Below are 17,792 nucleotides of genomic sequence, written 5' to 3'. Positions count from 1 at the left end.
CGAATACCTTAGGTACCTGCTTAAGGTAAAGTTAATAGCCTGTTGCTGCCCGTGGCTAAGAGGTACCTGCCTGCCTTAGGCATGTACTGTATATACACAACTCGATGCCTGCGCATGGCACTGTCAAGAGATGGGTAAGTACCTCCGTGGTGGTCTCAGGATACAGCAGGTACCCGGTACCCACATTCAGACAGCCCGAACGTCCATGCACCCATAGCGGAAGGGACATTGCGGGTAGGGATGTGTATAGCAGGGGGAGGTGTGACAAGGCTAGGGGTGGCGCTGCGTGTAGTACCTAGGTTTGCAGGGAGGTATGTACCTATGGTATACGGGTACTCAACAGGCTGCACACATTTGTTGCATTGTTGGCATTGTGCTGGGTATCTAGGGCACATGTGTACATTGTATGTTGCATTACGTGTGTGTGTGTGCGTGTCCATGTGCGCGTCCTGTGCTCTACAGGTATAATAGTAGGTTCGCAGGTACTATCTCACCCCACGAGGGACCTAAACCTAGGGGGGTAGCCAGCCTCAGGTTGCGTACAGAAGCTACCGCAGGTCTATGGCGCGACAACCTTACCGGCCTAGAGAGATAATCAGAATTAAAGGGGTCGTTGCTCACCTGTCCTTCGTTGCCACGCACCAACAACAAAATCCCCTTTGACCACCTACCATTCTTTACGATTGCTAGCTACCTGTCCGTCTAGCAACCGGAAGCAAACACGCGAGACTCCAAGTGTCCTTTAGACAGGCCAGACCCTCTCCCCTTCCGAGTCTCGATACCCTCTCACCTCGTTACCTCTTGTCGTCGGCATCTCCCTGAACCTCAGTCCGCTCTAGTAGTCCCAGAATCTCCCACACACACTGACTTCTTCCGCTGCCTCTGGCATTCCCAATCGGCTCATCGTCGTTCGTTCCCTAGGTTGTGTCGACATTTAACAGCATCAGAGTCCGTCTCTACCCACACTCGTTCAACTCCTGCCGCCATTCCCGCTGGTGCTATTCCCTTCAGTGGTACGCATCGACTCAACGACAACATGAAGGGTACGCACCCTCCCTCCCTCCAATGTTTACCTAGACCATGGCCGACTAACTTGCCTCCCATGACACAGCTCTCATCCTTGTCGGTGGCTTCGGCACGCGTTTGCGGCCCTTGGTACGTGTAATTGATGTCTTGATTGTTATGCGGCAACAGCAGCGTCGACTCGGTGGTTCGAGCTGCTCCTGAGATCGGATCGACGCGCTAACTCGAGCCTCTCCCTCTGCGTAGACCCTTACCATGCCCAAGCCCCTGGTGGAATTCGCCAACAAACCCATGATTCTTCACCAGATCGAAGCTCTAGCAGCTGTAGGAGTTACCGATGTTGTTCTAGCTGTCAACTATCGTCCCGAGATTATGGAAAGAGTCTTGAAAGAGGTCAGTGCCCAACCCAGGACAGATGGTTCCGTGTAACCCGCTCCCGCCTCCCCCCTCTCTTTGGTAGCTGACAGGTGATCCACATAGTACGAGTCCTCTCTTGGTGTCAAGATCCATTTCTCTCTCGAACACGAGCCCCTCGGCACTGCTGGCCCCCTCAAGCTGGCGGAGCACATCTTGGCCAAGGATGACTCGCCATTCTTTGTCCTCAACTCCGATGTCACCTGCGAATTCCCCTTCCAGCAGCTTGTCGAGTTTCACAAGGCCCATGGCGACGAAGGCACAATTGTGGTTACCAAGGTGGAAGAGCCCTCCAAGTACGGTGTTATTGTCCACAAGCCCAACCACCCCTCTCGAATCGATCGGTTTGTCGAGAAACCCGTCGAGTTCGTCGGCAACCGGATCAACGCCGGTCTCTACATGCTGAACACGTCGGTGCTCCGACGCATCGAGAAGAACCGCCCTACATCCATCGAGCAAGAAACCTTCCCGGCTATCGTGCGTGACGGTCAGCTCCACTCTTTCGACCTGGAGGGCTTCTGGATGGATGTTGGCCAGCCCAAGGACTTCTTGACGGGTACCTGCCTCTACCTCTCGTCGCTGGCTAAGAAGCAGCCTCACCTGCTCGTTTCGCCTACCGAGAGCTTCGTACACGGCGGTAATGTCATGATCGACGAAACCGCCAAGATCGGCAAGAACTGCCGGATCGGCCCCAATGTGGTCATCGGCCCGAATGTCGTAATCGGTGACGGCGTGCGTTTGCAACGCTGCACTTTGCTCCCGGGATCCAAGGTTAAGGATCACGCGTGGATCAAGAGCACCATTGTCGGTTGGAACAGCACCGTCGGCAAGTGGGCTCGTCTCGAGAATGTCACGGTCCTCGGCGACGATGTCACGATCGGCGATGAGATCTACGTCAACGGCGGAAGCGTGCTCCCGCACAAGAGCATCAAGGCGAACGTCGACGTGCCGGCCATCATCATGTAGCCGGCCAAGGCGCTCGCTCGTGCCCCTTCGGCAGTCTGGTCTTCGGACTCTTCGTGTGTATATCTAGTCCCCGTTCACCTTACTCTATGATTTCGTAATACCTTGACGGTTTCGGCCTTGACATTGCGGACCCTCTCTTCTCAGCATTTGTTCGATTTCATTTCAAGGCAGGGTGGCGTTCTGGTCGGCATGTCGGGATAGACGGCCATCATTGTTTTCCTAGGACCTCGGCAGGCGCCCTAGGGCCTAGGTGGAAGGGCAGTGATCACCAGGCCTCGGCCTCATCGTCCGGACGATTCCAAACCACCATCGAGTATAAAGTCAAGCTCAACCCCTCCCCGCCTTTCTCGACTCGCGACGATATAGGTGCCTAGTGGTGGCGGTCTCGGCCCCCCCTACATCATCTCAGCGGACACCGGTTCGAGTTGCCACTGGTTCGCGTTTGGCCTACCAAGTCTTTTAAACAAGAAAGAAAAAAACTAGGAAAAAGAGGGTGAGGATGGCGTCTGAGAAGGGATATAGATGACATGGGCGAGAAGTCAAGGCATGGACATGCGCAAAATTTTGGGTGAGACGAATACGATGCAATGGTCATGGTCATGGTCATAATTATATGAATCTCAATGGATGATGGTATTTGCGCCTTTGAAGCACCGGGTTGGCTTGATACCGTCGACCGTTGGGTTTGGAGGAGGATCGAGGGCCGCTGGGGCCGTGGCCTGTCGAACCTCTGCGCATGCGAAGGCTCCAGCCAACTTGTGTTGCTGTTACACGATAATTGCCATAAACCTACATCTCGAGAAGCGACCTGGGTAGTGTGCCCGTCCGCATAGGCAGACGGGCAATCCAACACACGTCAACAATGACGAGAAGAAGGCGTTCACCTTGGGGATACGTGATCTGTGTGGGCGGGTGGTACTCGCCCCGTCTCGCTCGTAGCCAAGCTCTCTCTTCTTCTTTTCACGTTGTCGGGATCAATTTCTCCGACCTGCTCGTAGACGTACTGCTCTTCGACGTCCGGGCCATCGCACTCCGGTACGTAGTCTGAATATATATTATACACCTTACTCTCCCATCGAGCTTACGCAGCCGTGAACGGCGTAACGGGGGGGTCGACCTTTGGCAGGCTTAGTAAAACAGGCCCCGTACGGAAATATGCACATATCGACGCCTCGACAATGTCCCCCCCGCCCGACGATACGCTTCTTACGTGACCAACTCGTGAGAATTGCCTAGAGGTGGGAAGGTAGGTAGGTAGGTAGGTATATCGTGAATGCAGCCCTTGACTCCTTTTCCCCCCCATCCCCGAATGGATGTCCAGCCCTTCTATGTGTGTATAAGGAAATCCAGCGAGAGCTATCCATTACTATACACGCCTGCTCGCGACGCCGTACCGCATATCCCCCCCCCCCCCTTCCCCCTCTCTGTCTCCTCCGCCTCCTTGCCGGCGCGGAGCAAGTTCCCTACCAAAACCCTTCCCTTCCCTGATTCCCAAAGAGCGCGCGGCCCAGCGGCCGTGGTGTGGCCGGGCCCCGTTTTTGGGGGTTTTTTTTGGGCCTTCGTGATATAGGAGGTAGGTGGTACCTAACAATTAACAATTACCTATGATCGCGATCAGAATCGTCATCGTAACAGCCGCAGTAACAACTGGGAGCCGCCCACCCGCTCGCTCATCCGGTCCCTCCGTCTGTCCGGCCACCGGCAACCTGCCCCGCTCGCGCCCCTCCTCACAGCGCCGGCTTTTGCGATATCGCGGGCTTGGACCAGTGGGTCCGGTTGTACTCCTCCTCGTCCTGCTCCTCGCGGACCCACCCGCGGCTCATGTCCACCGCCCTCTCCCAGTGCTGGTACATGCGCCGCGCCCTCTTCGGCTCGATGCTGGGCTCGAACACCCGGCGGCCCGGCTTCCTCCGCGTCAACTCGACCAGCTCCTCGAGGCCGCTCCAGCACCCCTCGACCGCCAGGCCGGCCGCGATCGCGGCGCCCAGAGCCGTCGTCTCGCGCATCGCGGGGCGCTCCACCCGGATGCCGCTGATGTCGGCCTGCGTCTGCATCGTGAGATCCGAGTTTGACATGCCGCCGTCCACGGCGAGGGATTCGAGTTTGTGGTTCGAGTCTTTCTCCATCGCCTCGAGGATCGCCCGGGTTTGGAAGCAGGTCGCTTCGAGGGTTGCGCGAGCAATGTGGCCTTTTTGCGTGTGTTGGGTTAAGCCGACTGCGACAGGTTAGGAACGGTTAGCATCGAAGTATACAAGCTAGCACAACCCGTCAGCGAGGAACTTACAGAGAGTCCCCTTCGCATCGTCGATCCAGTATGGTGCGAACAGGCCGCTGAATGCTGTGACAAATACGACTCCCCCATTGTCATTGACACTCTCTGCCAACTCGTTGACCTTGCTCGAGTCTTGAACGAACCCCAGGTTCTGCGCCAAGAATTTGACACCGGAGCCGGCAACTGCTATACTGCCTTCTAGGGCGTAAACGGGCTCCTGACCTTTTCCGAAGTCGAACGCCACGGTTGCCAAGAGGCCGTACTTTGAAAGCACCGGTTTTGTCCCCACGTTGTATAGCAAGAAGCATCCGGTGCCGTAGGTATTCTTCGCCTGGCCCGCGTTGAAGCCGCACTGGCCGACTAAGGCGCTTGACTGGTCGCCCAGGCAGCCCGTGATTTTAATCCCGGACAAGGCGCCGCTAGCGATCGTGCCGAATGCCTTAGGGTCAGATGAGGGCACGATCTTGGGCAACGCCACTTTGGTCCGATCGATACCGAAGAAGGAGAGAAGGTTCTCGTCATACTGCAGCGTGTGCAAGTTCATGAACATGGTCCTGCTCGCATTTGTTGTGTCGGTAACGTGGACGTTGTTCTCCTTGCCGTTCAGCCGGTAGATAAGCCAAGTATCTACTGTGCCGAAGGCGAGGCGACCCTCGTCGTAGGCACGCCTCACGCGCTGGTCGTTTTGTAGCAGCCAAAGTAGTTTGACACTTGAGTGATAGGTGCTCAGGGGTAGGCCGCAGAGTTGGGTGATTTGATTGGCGCCCGGGCGCGTCTTCAAGTCTCGGACGAGGTCTTTCGTTCGCGTGTCGGGCCATACAATGGCATTGCAGAGCGGATCGCCGGTGTTTTTGTCCCAGCAGACGATGGTTTCCCGCTGGTTGGTGATACCTACAGCCTTGATCTGGGACTTGGAATACCCTTTGTGGCTAAACTGTTCCATGGCCTTGTCGACACATAGCTCGACGGACCAAAGCAATTCGAAGGGATCATGCTCATGCCACCTGCGCCACGAGATGGAATGTTAGCTTGTCGCGAACGCGGCGACGGAGCAAACGAAATGTCAATACATACCCGGACTCCGGATAGAGGTTCTCGAACTCGATCTGATGACTAGCCACAGGATCCATATCGCGGTTGAAGAGGAGGAAGCGCGATGACGTAGTGCCTTGATCTATGCTGCCGACGAACCACTCGGAAGAGGCGGGGTTATTGCTAAGGCCATCTTTAGCCTGCAGGCCGTTAGTTCGGCCGTTGGGTTGACCGTTGGCACGGCCGTTGATAGGGCGGCTGGTGTGGCCGTTGGTATTGACGCTGGCGCCGAGGCCGGTCAGGGGTTGGTCATTCCGGCCGGACCCATTGCTCTCACGGGCGTCTCCCATTGCACACCGAAGGGTATGGATTGCAGATGCAGAGCCAGCTCGGGGGGAGAGGGAACTGGGCCGCCGCAAGACTACTTGAGGTCGGGAGCGCCCGTGAGGCAATTTAACTCGTTCCTAGCAATTAGGACGGGGGTGGAGCGCGGTCGGCCGAGTGTATGCCGAGCAGTAGCAGGCTGCGAGGGGCGCCTGGGCGGCGGCGGGTATTATCGATTGCGACGGAGCGGGGTGGAAGAGGGAGGATCGCGAGCGACGCGGGCGAGTTAGGCGAGACGATGAGCTGTGAGGGAGGAGGAAGGAAGGACGAGAGAGGGAGCTGGCGAAATGGGGGGGAGAGAAATAGGGAGAGGAAGAGGAGGAGGCGATGGTGGAGGCAATAATGGCGGTGGTAGCAGAGGCGGCCGAGGAGGAGGCGGTGGTAGCGGTGGTGGTAGCGGTGGTGGCAGTGACGGGGAAGAACATGTTGGTCAGGCTGATGACAGGGAATGTGTATCGCACTGCCACTACCGACGGATGGATGTATTGAACGGGTGGATGTAGGTAATGTGTGGTATCGCACCGAATCCGGCCGACTGAAGCTTCTGCAAGGGAATTCAAATCAAGACGCCGTGCGGAGTGAATCAACCTAAGAAGCAGGGGAGAGGAACGGGATGGACCTAGAGGCTAAAGGAGGTAGGGGGAGGGGGAGGAGGGCGTGGGCTGCTAGCGTAGGGCACTATGACGCATATATACATACTCTATGCGCATATCCGGGTCTATGGTGTCGGATAGGTGCACTGCCGACTTGGGGTGGATAGATTAAGGTGGCATCCATGCTAGCGCGGGGTAACCCAACAGCATCAGATAGTCCCTGACGGTGCGGCCAGACTCTTGGGGGGCGGTGGAGGAATAGAGAGCGAGCAAGAGAGGCGGTAGGCCAAGCACCTACGTACACATCCAGAGGTCCAGCATCGCGGGGAACCCGGGCAGCTCAATGCCCCTCCCCGTATCCTGCACGTCTACAGACAGGTAGTAGGTATCTACACACGTAGGTAGGTAGGTATATACCTGCTGGGCATACCTACCTCTGCCGTATCCTTAGGAGGTAGGTACCTAAGGTAGGTAAGCATCTTGCGGTGCCGAATACACCCAAGATAGAGAGCGTCGCCGGGGCCGGCACGCCGCAACCTAGGTAGACAGGCTGATGTCATACTTAGCCAAAGAATGCCTCCCGCTCTCATGTCTCGCAGGACCCGAGCGAGGTAGGTCGGAGGCACATACCCCAGCCTCGGGTTGGTTTCCCCCCTTCCCTGGGTGCCTCGCATTGTCCATACCGATGTACCGAGTTGCCCCCCGGCTAGTAACGTATATACGCATACGGCACGGCTTGGCTGGACTGAGGTCATCTTAGAATGGCACCCCCGCTTCTCGCGCCCAATTCGCGAGGCATCATTGGTGGAATATTCTAATGTCTTGGTCAGCAGGTGCCCCCTTATGCAGGTATCCGACACCATCTCGATACTGCTCGTATCGATCACCTGCCTGACAAGTCCTCCAACAAGCGTTCAGGTGCGCGCCCCCTTTATTGTTCCGCCTTTACCTGGCCAAGCCTAGGTGCTTTCTTGTAATGTCCCCGCCGTCCCCTTTTCCCATGTGCCCGCACATCAAGTCTACGAGACAAGCCACAACTCCAAACACAGCCGCCCTGGCGCGCTCCCAAGCAGCCAGCTATCGCCTCGTCTGGAACAACCATCCCCCTCCAAAAAAAAAAGCCACATAATATAGGTACCTAGGTATCTGCCCATAAGCTTAGGTACCTAACGCAGTGAACCCCATTCATACACCACCCTTCTTCTTCCCACCTTTTTTTCTCTCACCCTTCCCCGTCCCTCAGCATTGCCTCTTACTCTTATTGGAATCACCGTAGACGATAAAACCACTCCCTCAGGGTTCGCACCCTCATGTTTCTAACGAGCATCCGTCTACGGCGCTTTCCCGCGAAGATATTCTAATCGTACCGACGCGGCCGTCTCCGGGCTCGTCATCGACTCACGGTAACCAGTCTCGATCCCGGGCAAATGTGGACTCTACAGTCGGGGGGAGATCGCCCGGCCGACCTCTCTCGTCTGGGTTTCGGTGTGGGGCCGCCAGCACCGAACGCCGGGCAACACCGCCGGCCGTCCAAACATGTCAGGAGTTTTCTATCAGCCCCATTTCTTACCACCTACGCAACCCGCGACCCCTCCAGCACATCGCTCCAGTTGGTGCTCTCCTCGTGGTGACTAGATTTACTATGATATACGTCTCCTTACCGATCCACCTAAGGTAGGCAAGAGAGTGCAGCGCTATCCAGCGTAGCCATGCCGCTCACAGGTACCAGATCCTAGCAGTCGGTACAACTACAGATGTTAGCAATGACTCTCCCTAGTACACTCGTCGTCCGCGTTCGCCTAGGCAATCTCATTACAGGCCGTCGTCCTCGCTTCAGGACTGGTCGCGGAGTAGGGCGGGACCTACTTACTAGCCCTGTGATCCCTCCCCAAAGAGAGTCGCGGCTCCGTGAACATTCTATTAGCTCCTTCCGGGACCTGCTATCTTCATTTTGTTGCGTAAAGCATAGACGCCTGCATTCTTCGACTTGCAGATATATGCTTATAAGGGTGGATTTCTCACGCGACACATATTAAAATCCTAAGAAAAGACCCTCCCCCCCGTCCACCGTTCCTCCTCCACCCTCTTTCCCCAGAGAAGAGAACACAAGTAACTGGGGTCGTTGCCAGGCGAGCTGGTGCCGAGAACACCCTCAATCAAACACAAATGCCCTTGGCCTAGCTTCCGCGCACGTCTCAGCAAAGTTAGCCAACGACTGGCGATTTACGCAGTGCGTGACGTTGGGCAGATGGCGGCTGGTACACCCGGCAATCAAGCGTCTCCGAGACCCAGCAATACTAGGTTTGCCACGTTTATGATCACGATGATGAGCCAGATGATGCCCGCCAGGACGGAAACCCACCAAGGATTGGCCATTTTAACCAGATCGCCTCCATTGGCGGGTTGGAGTTCTCTGTCGTTCTCGTGAGTGTTGAGGGCCGCCTTGTTGAAGGTGAAGGTATCTCTGCCCTCAGTTCGGTACCTAGCTCGGCCCGGTTGGGCGGTCATGTATTTATTGAAGCAGGTAAACCAGATAAGGGGGCTTGCGACGAATGGCAGGACGACACTCAGCGCGACTTGGCTTCCATTGAGCGCGGCATTGAGCTTCTGACTCCCCGCGGCACCAGCGATTATGATGCTAGGCGTGATGGAGATCGACCGAGTGACAAGGCGTCGGACCCACGGCTTCATCTTCCACTTCAGTGCGCCTTCGCAGATCATCTGGCCTGATATCGTGCATACTATCCCCGCGGAAATGCCCGAAAACAACAGCGCCAGCGCAAAGATCGTTCCGGCAGCAGGGCTAATACTCTCTGCGAGCAGGTCGTGGATCCCGAAGATATCGGCTTCGAGGGCGTCGGGGTTGTTGTAAAGACTCGCTCCGGCCACAACTAATATGGCACTGTTCACGAAGAGGGCAAACGAGAAGAGCGAGAACGCCACCTCGGAATATGAGTACTTGAGGGAATGCTTAATCGCCGAGAGACTGGGCACGTAGTAAGTCTTCTCTCCCGTCTTGTCATCCATGGCGCTGTCGCCGATGGATACCAACTCGGTCGGAAGTAAGCCGTGCTTGGTATCATAGTCTTTAAGGCGAGTCTGCACTATACCAGAGCCCAGAAAGAGAGAATGAGGCATCACCTATTATATCAACATAAATAGGGGCGCCAATGCAGAAAGAGTGAATGAGATTGAGAGAGCATTGGCCAGGGGAGGGCATGCCCGTTGTCCAAAGCCTAGGGGGGGGGGGGGGTTCATTGGGAGTTATAGCATACCGTGGCACCTAGAATTCCGCAGGCCTGGAAGAGACCCGAGGACTGTGCGATAGAATTGTTCGGCACATAGCCTAGGAATACTTCGCCAGCGGTTGTGTCTTCTATGAGCGAGAGCTGGATGCAGAAGCAGACGACAACAGCCATGACGAGGAGCATGACGAAGAACTCGAAGGCTCGGAGCCCTCTCATCGAACCGTTGGGTCGGTAGAAGAACAGGATAATAATTACGTCGAGGATCGATATTGCGCAGCCAGCGACGAGAGGAAGACGAGGGAAAAGTAGATTCAACCCAATAGCGGTGCCGATCACCTAGGTATTCTCTCTTAGCGGTCAGATCAAGGAGCACGCCGGGGCGGCAGGCGGGAATTCAGGGGCGGCTCACCTCTGCTATGTCGGTCGCAATAATGGCTACTTCAGCCATGAAGTACAAAAAGTAGTTAAGCCATCTGGGCAGGAATGCGCGACAGGCTTCGGCCAGGTTCATGCCGGTAACGGTACCCAGCTTGATAGAGAGGCACTGGAGAAATATGGCGAACAGGTTACTCATCAGAACAATGAAGAGCAGTCGGAATTGGTTCTCAGCGCCCGCGCTGATGTCGGTGGCATAGTTACCGGGGTCGACTACGGGGATCGGTGTAAGTCAGCTCAACTCGATCGCATCTCGAGGGTAGAAACGGCTACGGACTGTATGCCACGGCGACGAGAAAGCCGGGTCCGACAAACTTGCCAAAGTTGATGACAGTATACTTAAGCCGGCCGAGGGGGCTCTGACGAGACGCGGGCGCAGCGTCAGAGCTCTCGTGCACCGGGGCAGGCGATAGGCTGCCGGGGGTCTGACCAATGGTACGACATGGATTGGTTAGACGGGGTGTCGGTGAGCGCTGGCCGGGGTCGTCGTCGGCAGCAGCGGAGAGCGTGTCCTCGGCCATAGGCTGTCCCGAGTTGTCTATACTCCTCGTAGCGCTGCTCCTGTGCTCGCGGGCATTGGCGATGCCGTTGAGGTCCTGGTTTGTGACGAGGTCGTTGGAGAAGGCGTTAGGGCTCTGGTTGTACCCGTCGCCCTCGTCCGGCTCGTCGGTACGCGAAGTCCGGTTCATCGTCGACTCACCCGGCTCCGGTGGAGCGAGGACCGGGAGGGAGAGGAGAGAAGGGGAAAAGGACGGGCAAGGAATAGTACAAAGTCACTTGCGGGAGCGGCGGTCCTACGCCGTCTCGACGTGGCGGCTTTTCTATCGCGGTAGGCAGGGTGTTTTCCCCGAGAAGTCGGCGAAGAATGAGGGCATCTGAACACCTAGGTAGCTAGCCATGTATATGTACTTGGACGGCCGAGGCGCCGGTATGCGATGAACGAGTACAATATGTATTGCATTAGGAGGTGGTTGTGTGATGACGGGGCAGATGATGTGCAAGGGGAGCTAAAAAGGCAGGGACAAGCTAATTCTTTGTAAATTGATTCGTCAGAGGTTGATTCGGGCTTGCTTGCTTCCCTGCAATGTGTTTTGTCCTACGCAATTGACTGACCGGCCGTGCTACAGCCGGCCTCCCCACTTATCCTCTTCATCCGCCTTCGTTTGCCTGACACGCACTCGCACTCGGTCATACTCACCCTCTTTCGACATTCTAGTACTCGCCGTGGCGGGCGATTCTTTGCTGGAGCCGGGAGGGGGCAAACCCTCCTAGCTCCTAGCCGTCTCCCCGCCTCTGGCCTATTCCTTGCCCACCTAGATAGGACGCGGCACGCTTGAGAGCGAGCTCCTAAAACTCATTTCTGCGGCCATCGACCATATTGAACCACTCCTCGGCGCCGTCCTCGCTGGCAGACCCGATAGTGAAACCTGGTGCCAGGTCAACCTCGCCATGGCCGTTGCCGAACTCACCCCACCTTCCCAATCAGTCGTGGAATCCGTCCAACAAACGCCGTAGCGTCATAATACGCGAATTCTTGCGAGAAGTGTCAAGTTATGGACGAGGGTCCTTAAGTTGGAACCTGGTCCACTCTATGCTAGTATTCCTCGGTTTCGAGAACACATCTTCCTAAGGATCGCGGATCTTTGTAAGCATGGCGTCCGAGGCATTCTTTAAGCCACGCAGAGAAGGCGACAATCCACGTTTCCAGGAAGGATGGGGAGGACGACCGAGTGACGCAAACTAGGATGGTGTTCTCGACTGGCTTTTCGAATTTAGTAACGATCCGGCGGCATTTACCCGAGGGCTATAAATCGAACCCGATCGGCCGACGATGAAGGCTCTTAGCGCAGCCTAACAAGCCCGGCTCAAGGTTCCACAGCAGAACGTAAGCTAGGTGTGGGCTTCGTGAGCGATCAAAAGGCTGGGAAGGACTCCAAATGCGACTGGGTGCAGATGCTTACACGAGGAGAGTTGAGAAGCAACCCATTTACCGATATAACTTCGAAAGCATGGCCTGACCTAGGGAGGTGGGTATGCAAGAGAAGTGTTTGCTGCTCAAAACCCCCGTCGCTTCGTTTTAGGTAGGATTTACACTTTGTAGCCCCTTAATACGGGTTTGGCTCTACGACCGGCTCGGCGGGATTGCATCTGAACGATTCGATATCAATCAAGACGGACTGTAGTTTATATCTACGATCCTCAGCTTTCTTTCGGTAGATGGTCGAGGAGGAGCCCGGATTTGATCGTGCAATTACTACCGAGGAATAGCTAACAGTTTATTGAAATCCAACGGAACGGCCAGATACCTAGGATAACTCAGTGTCGATGCAATAGCAAGACGTACACCATGTATAGCAGCCCGGGCACGATCTGTTAGAGAGCCCACCATAAGGACGACTTACGAACGCCTTTGCTTGTCAAAGATTTGTGGCAGTTCGTACAACGAAACGAGGGAGGCGAGTTGACGAAGCGACGAATAACGACCTCATGTGATCGAGGTGGCCCGATATTATTTATCATCGCAAGACTGTTTATGTCTGCGGTGACCTTTATATAAGAAGCAACATTCGAAGTGAGCTGGATATTATAGTGGCGCAAAATTACCGACCAAAGCGCTCCGCTGGCACATCGAGCCGGGCGGGCGCCTCTTTACCCCCTAGCAAGCGATCCTATCCAGCATCTCCAACAACGGCCAGAGCATAATTAAATCGTATACGTCGGTGTGTTGTTATTCGTGACTTTGGAAAGCCCATCTACGACGTAATCTCGTGAGCGGCTCTACTAAAAGCGTTAGAGGGCTGCATGGAAGGACACGAGCCCTAATAAAAGGCTGGCTTTCCCCGCAGAGACATCTCAACCGACAATCTCATAATAAATGAAGATGAAGAGAACCCTTCGTAGCCCTCGTTCTAGACCGGCCTTGTACTTACTATTAAAAAGTAACGAGATGGTACCTCCGGGGCAAATGGGAAGGCTAGTACCAGGGTCTCCATGGCAATCGGGTCCCTGCTAGGTGAGCAGCACCCCTTCATGCACAATCCCGAGTGGCTTCATTACCAACCATTAATCCCGCCTATTAACAAGCTCCGGCGGCGGTCTTCCCTAATGGTACGAGGTGGAGAAGAGAAGAACTAGACCTGTATTCCGAGATGAGAGATATGTCGTGGGCCGCGCGGGAGGCGGAGGAATTAGGCCAGTGACGTAGCCGAGCGGCCGGTTGCAACTATTTGCGGACAGAATCCTCAAGACGGATCCCTAGAATGGACCGTGGCCATCCTTTGCGACGAGGGCTCAAGTAAGCTTTACAAATAGGCATTACTTGTATCTAAAGCGAACAGGTTGGGCTTGAACTACCAAGATGCTGTAGGTCGTAATCATGAGAATTCCGCCCCCGAAGGACTGGTGAAACCCACTCTGGCTATTTTCCCACCGGTGACATCTTGAAAGTCAAGGGCATCTTGCATCCTGTCAGCTTGCCCCTAGACGTTTATCCTGGCGAATACAAGCCAACCCCCATTCCGCACATACAATTACCGAGCGTGCCGCCGCAGTAGCTTACACCCGTTCTACACATGGACCTCACCCGAAGTGTGCTCCGACGCCTCCCTGTTCCGATCCATCTTACGACCGGCCGGTCTCGGAAAACTCTCGGCAACTCTCGGCATTCCGTCCACACCAATTGTTTTCCCACCCGACTTCCGATTACTGCGACTTCTTGCTAGCCTCCTTTCCTGCGGCACGTTCTCTTTCCCTCTTTGCGTATATCTCGGCCGTGAACGGGTTCTCGTACTTGAGCGCAATCTGGTAGACGACGAAGACCCAGGCCGTCAGCAGGATCCCGGCGGGTTTGCCGTACAGCAATGCCGCCCCCAGGAAGGAGCACGTCGAGCCGTTGTACATGGGCGCGTCCGTGATGTTGAAGGGGAAGCCGGTCACGATGTCGTCCATGAGGATTTCGAAGTAGTCCCCCAGGAACGTGCCCGTGACGCCCAGCGCCCAAGTGGACGACAGCACCAGGACGTTGCCGGCAGCTATCAAGCCGTAGGCCAGGTATTTGACCTCGTCCAGCTCCAGCAGGGGGTACGACGGCTGCTGGCGGAGGGCGCGCTCGTACAGGAAGTCTCGAACGAGCCCGAGAGAGAAGATGGTGGCGGCCAAGGCGTAGCAAGCAGCTTGCGAGCGGCCGCCAAAGAGCTTGGTGAGTATCTTATTGTGATATTCTGCAACATGCGTCAGACCCTGGATGCCATGCCCCTACGAGATGACGGCCGAGACGTGAAACGGCAAGGGAGACGGGGGTTCGATGGGCGGACCTTGCCGGGCAATGATGCTGCGGCTGTCGTTAGCCTCTACGTCTTCGAGGATGAGGCGGAAGGGGAAGTAGAGACGACGGGGCAGAAGAGGAGGGGAGGGTATCGTGAACGTAGGCGTAGGGACCCCAGAACTTACTTCCAAAAGAGTGGGTTGAAGGCGATGGAGCCAGCCGAGACTATTCTCAACAGTTAGTACATGGTTTTCACGTCGGTTGCTTCGGTTCCTAGCTATACCGAAAAGGCTTATCTGGCTGAGATCAACCAGCTTGGTGGCGGGAGCTTCGAGCGGCGCCATATTCTGACCTGGTTTCTTGGGACGCTACGGGAAAGTTGTGAGGGAGGTTGTAGGAAGGCCGTGCCTGGTTATGCTGTATCGAGCGGGGAGGTGATGGGGTATGTGCGTGGGCGAGGACGTTGGCTGGGGTTTGTTCGAGTCAATCTGTCTACATAATTGCGATGTTAGCATCTCAAATATTTCGAGCATCGAAAAAAACGTTGAGCAGGGGGAGCTCCGGTACCTATGGGTACTTAATGTGGTAGGAGGTAACAGCCAACTCGCTAGCCCGTCTAGTGTTAGTACTTTTATCGAATCGTTTTTCGGGTTTTATCCTGGCCATTAGTCGTACCTTCGGGTGCTCCTGTTAGAAGATAACGTACCTACGTACCTAGGTAGGTACCTACAGGTAGGGGGAATGTACTTGATGTTGATAGGCAACCGTCGCCAGACCTTAGGCACCTGGCAGATCCCCCCCGCCCCCCGGTGTACATGCACAGCTACTTGCACGGTGAGCAGACTTAGTCGCGTACTCTCTCCATTTATTCGGAATCCCTTCGGATCTGATAATTACCCCGTTTGGCCAAGTACTTCCTTGGGCATCCGGTGACGAAGATGCAAACCCAGGTACTCTATCCTGCCGCCGTCGCCACCACCTGTTAGCATCGTCATCGTCACCTGCGCGTTCTCGTTTTCTTCGCCGGCTGCGCCATGTCCTCTTCCTCCTCATCCTGTCCCTTCTTAAGATCTTCCTCCAAACCCCATTCCTCTTTATCGTACCAGTCCTCTCCGTCCGACAGGTCGCGGTTCGCCCCGACATGCGCTTCGTACTTGGACCATTGCAAAACCGCTTTTCGCATCCTGTCAGCACGGAGAAGCCCTTCGTATAGTCGCTTTGCCCCTCGACATACTTCCTCTTGCTTCTGTACGTAGAGCTGCAAAAGTCGTCGCATATCCTCGGCTTCTGCCTCTGGGATCCCTAGGTCCCGGTCAGGGTGAGACGACCGCGGGGGAAGGAAGAGCGGGTGTATTGGGGAGTCATCCGCGAATTCCGACGTCACTGATACTGCCTGACTGCCACCGTGTTCAAGCCCTTGGCCAGCTTGACTATGCTGCACCACTTTGTTATCGGCTTCTTCCTGCCTTCTGGGGTGTGCTAGGTTATGCATCGCTAACCCGCTAGGGCCTCCCACGACTGTCGTCGACCCCGCTATCTCGTCGTCGGCGATGCCGGTTGCGCTCCGTGCGTTTTCGGCCGTCTCCATTCTCCCACCTTTCTCCGGTTTGTCGGATATGTCATTTTGGCCATTGTCTCGTCTCTGACCCCTACTAGAAGCGTTTCCGCTCTGGGTTGCTGGCTCTGGAACGGCTACGACCATGCTAACGGGTAGTTCAGCGTCGACCATAGGGGTATCAACGCTATCGGCTCTTTCCCCATTCGTTGTTGCGTTCCCATCTATGCTCATAGGACCTTCGGTCTTGGCTACGGCCTCCAAGGAGTTGCCCTTGTTCGCCAGCGCATTCTTCACCGTCCCTACGTTGGCATCTGACTTAACGGACCCCTGTGATTGGCTCTGGTAGTCCACATAATCGTCGCGATACAATTCGATGTCGTTGGGACCGAGCATCATTTCGCAGGGCACCCAGATATGGTCGCCCACAAGCATTGTCTGTAGATGCTTCACCCTCCAGAGCGCTGCATTCTCCTTGTGCATGGTATGTAGCCCTTGTCTCGCCAATTCTGTGAGAGTTTTGGAGGTGTAGGATCGTGATAAGGTGGGATGTCTGGGAAGGTCGGTGATAGAGGTAAGAGGCGCGAGAATATCTGCAGGCAAGCAACCATCAGCAACCGCGGAAACCCCTCGAGCCGGAGAGGGAACACCAACTTTCAAGCCGCACATTGGCGTATGGGTTAAATTCGGCCGCCGCATCAGTGACATCCCGGATATATTCTTCTTCGTCGCCGCTCTCCACCTCGAAGCCTTCGTCATCGACGAGGACTGGGTTCCGACTAATGATTGCTCTGTGGTGACCAGCATGATTCACAACCTACGAAATACCAGCAGGTTAGGTGTTAGCTTCATCAGCCCACCAGCCTCTACCGATCCGGTGGCAACGTACCTCTTTGTAAACCTCAGGTCCTGAGGGCGGCGCAAGCTGTCCCTCGTGGACAAATCTTGCCCTCTTCTTGAGCTTGTGCCCGCGATTTCCGTTGTAGTTGATTTCAGAGTCCGAATCCGAGTCTGCACGACCTAGAGGTCAGCACTAGAGTGAGGCCTGGCTCCACAGGAACCTACCGTATGCCTTTCGTTTGAGCGCCTTCTTCATCGCCGCAATCGTTTCGGCGAAGAGGATATGCTGTGTCGCAGACATTGTGGCCGTCTGCTCCCGTAGCCACTCAGGTATCTGTAAGCCCACACCGTTCCCACAGCGGTTCGCCGTTACCTGGCTCGTGGTAGCCTCGACGGAGGAATATCTCGGTATGCGGCCGCTCGATTTGTGGCGATGGATGGATGATTTCGTCGGGCGCAAGGGAGTCAATCTGCCCTAGCCGTATTTTCGCGGAGGTCAACTGAGTGTTGAGGTGTTGGTTGCAGAAATAGATGGACGGCGTAGGTGGTAGAGCAGGGTGTACTGGGACGCTCAGATGCTCAAGAGACGCGAGCTCGAGAATACTTGTAAAGGATATTGTAGGTACATAGGGCTTTGCGTAGTTTGTCCGTAGAGAAGTATGGCGCCTATTGTGCACAACGCTGCGAATTTGTGAGAAGACCGCCCGAGAATTGGCAGCGGACCATTTTTTGGTTATTGACAAGAACACCGTCGAGTGGGCAGGTA

The 17,792-nt window shown here is 55.6% G+C and overlaps 5 protein-coding genes across 5 annotated transcripts; 1 reads left to right on the top strand and 4 right to left on the bottom strand.

Moving 5' to 3' along the window:
- The first annotated feature begins 816 nt into the window (after nt 1-816).
- GGS23DRAFT_374721 (mannose-1-phosphate guanylyltransferase) lies at nt 817-2,715 on the top strand. Its single transcript, XM_051513380.1, has 4 exons — nt 817-1,043; nt 1,112-1,155; nt 1,270-1,416; nt 1,504-2,715. The coding sequence occupies exons 1-4, from the start codon at nt 1,037-1,039 to the stop codon at nt 2,401-2,403; spliced, it is 1,098 nt and encodes a 365-aa protein (XP_051374927.1). The 5' UTR covers nt 817-1,036; the 3' UTR covers nt 2,404-2,715.
- Nucleotides 2,716-3,789: 1,074 nt separating this feature from the next.
- GGS23DRAFT_556005 (glycerol kinase) lies at nt 3,790-6,718 on the bottom strand. The gene is made up of 4 exons (XM_051515635.1): nt 5,750-6,718; nt 4,688-5,679; nt 4,066-4,618; nt 3,790-4,005 (listed from the first exon to the last, which is right to left on the bottom strand). Exons 1-3 carry the CDS (start codon nt 6,055-6,057, stop codon nt 4,131-4,133), a joined length of 1,788 nt encoding a protein of 595 aa, XP_051374926.1. The 5' UTR covers nt 6,058-6,718; the 3' UTR covers nt 3,790-4,005; nt 4,066-4,130.
- A 1,978-nt stretch (nt 6,719-8,696) lies between these two features.
- On the bottom strand, nt 8,697-11,153 carry GGS23DRAFT_374654 (natural resistance-associated macrophage protein). Its single transcript, XM_051513379.1, has 4 exons — nt 10,645-11,153; nt 10,342-10,580; nt 9,960-10,268; nt 8,697-9,825 (listed from the first exon to the last, which is right to left on the bottom strand). Exons 1-4 carry the CDS (start codon nt 11,054-11,056, stop codon nt 8,956-8,958), a joined length of 1,830 nt encoding a protein of 609 aa, XP_051374925.1. The 5' UTR covers nt 11,057-11,153; the 3' UTR covers nt 8,697-8,955.
- Nucleotides 11,154-14,069: 2,916 nt separating this feature from the next.
- On the bottom strand, nt 14,070-14,975 carry GGS23DRAFT_594355 (phospholipid methyltransferase; the record flags this gene model as incomplete). Its single annotated transcript, XM_051518151.1, has 4 exons — nt 14,070-14,587; nt 14,681-14,697; nt 14,817-14,856; nt 14,915-14,975. 4 exons carry the CDS (start codon nt 14,973-14,975, stop codon nt 14,070-14,072), a joined length of 636 nt encoding a protein of 211 aa, XP_051374924.1.
- Nucleotides 14,976-15,628: 653 nt separating this feature from the next.
- On the bottom strand, nt 15,629-17,327 carry GGS23DRAFT_603567 (RXT2-like protein; the record flags this gene model as incomplete). Its single annotated transcript, XM_051519489.1, has 4 exons — nt 15,629-16,779; nt 16,841-17,003; nt 17,076-17,197; nt 17,252-17,327. The coding sequence occupies 4 exons, from the start codon at nt 17,325-17,327 to the stop codon at nt 15,629-15,631; spliced, it is 1,512 nt and encodes a 503-aa protein (XP_051374923.1).
- Nucleotides 17,328-17,792: the final 465 nt, after the last annotated feature.

This window comes from Durotheca rogersii, assembly GCF_024521655.1.
Source record: "Durotheca rogersii strain YMJ 92031201 chromosome Unknown GGS23scaffold_4, whole genome shotgun sequence".
Taxonomy (NCBI): Eukaryota; Fungi; Ascomycota; class Sordariomycetes; order Xylariales; family Xylariaceae; genus Durotheca; species Durotheca rogersii.
The sequence above is the reverse complement of the archived record's forward strand: the minus strand, read 5'-3'. Positions and strand labels throughout refer to the sequence as shown.

What these genes read in the sequence shown, in the direction of transcription:
- GGS23DRAFT_374721 (XM_051513380.1), top strand. An exon ending in GCACGCGTTTGCGGCCCTTG is followed by an intron (nt 1,156 to 1,269) that starts GTACGTGTAATT and finishes CCCTCTGCGTAG; the next exon opens with ACCCTTACCATGCCCAAGCC. An exon ending in TGGAAAGAGTCTTGAAAGAG is followed by an intron (nt 1,417 to 1,503) that starts GTCAGTGCCCAA and finishes TGATCCACATAG; the next exon opens with TACGAGTCCTCTCTTGGTGT.
- GGS23DRAFT_556005 (XM_051515635.1), bottom strand. Translation starts at nt 6,057, where the DNA reads ATGGGAGACGCCCGTGAGAGCAATGGGTCCGGCCGGAATGACCAACCC. An exon ending in AACCTCTATCCGGAGTCCGG is followed by an intron (nt 5,680 to 5,749) that starts GTATGTATTGAC and finishes CTCGTGGCGCAG; the next exon opens with GTGGCATGAGCATGATCCCT. An exon ending in CGATGCGAAGGGGACTCTCT is followed by an intron (nt 4,619 to 4,687) that starts GTAAGTTCCTCG and finishes AACCTGTCGCAG; the next exon opens with TCGGCTTAACCCAACACACG.
- GGS23DRAFT_374654 (XM_051513379.1), bottom strand. Translation starts at nt 11,056, where the DNA reads ATGAACCGGACTTCGCGTACCGACGAGCCGGACGAGGGCGACGGGTAC. An exon ending in TTGCGACCGACATAGCAGAG is followed by an intron (nt 10,269 to 10,341) that starts GTGAGCCGCCCC and finishes GAGAATACCTAG; the next exon opens with GTGATCGGCACCGCTATTGG. An exon ending in GCGGAATTCTAGGTGCCACG is followed by an intron (nt 9,826 to 9,959) that starts GTATGCTATAAC and finishes TTGATATAATAG; the next exon opens with GTGATGCCTCATTCTCTCTT.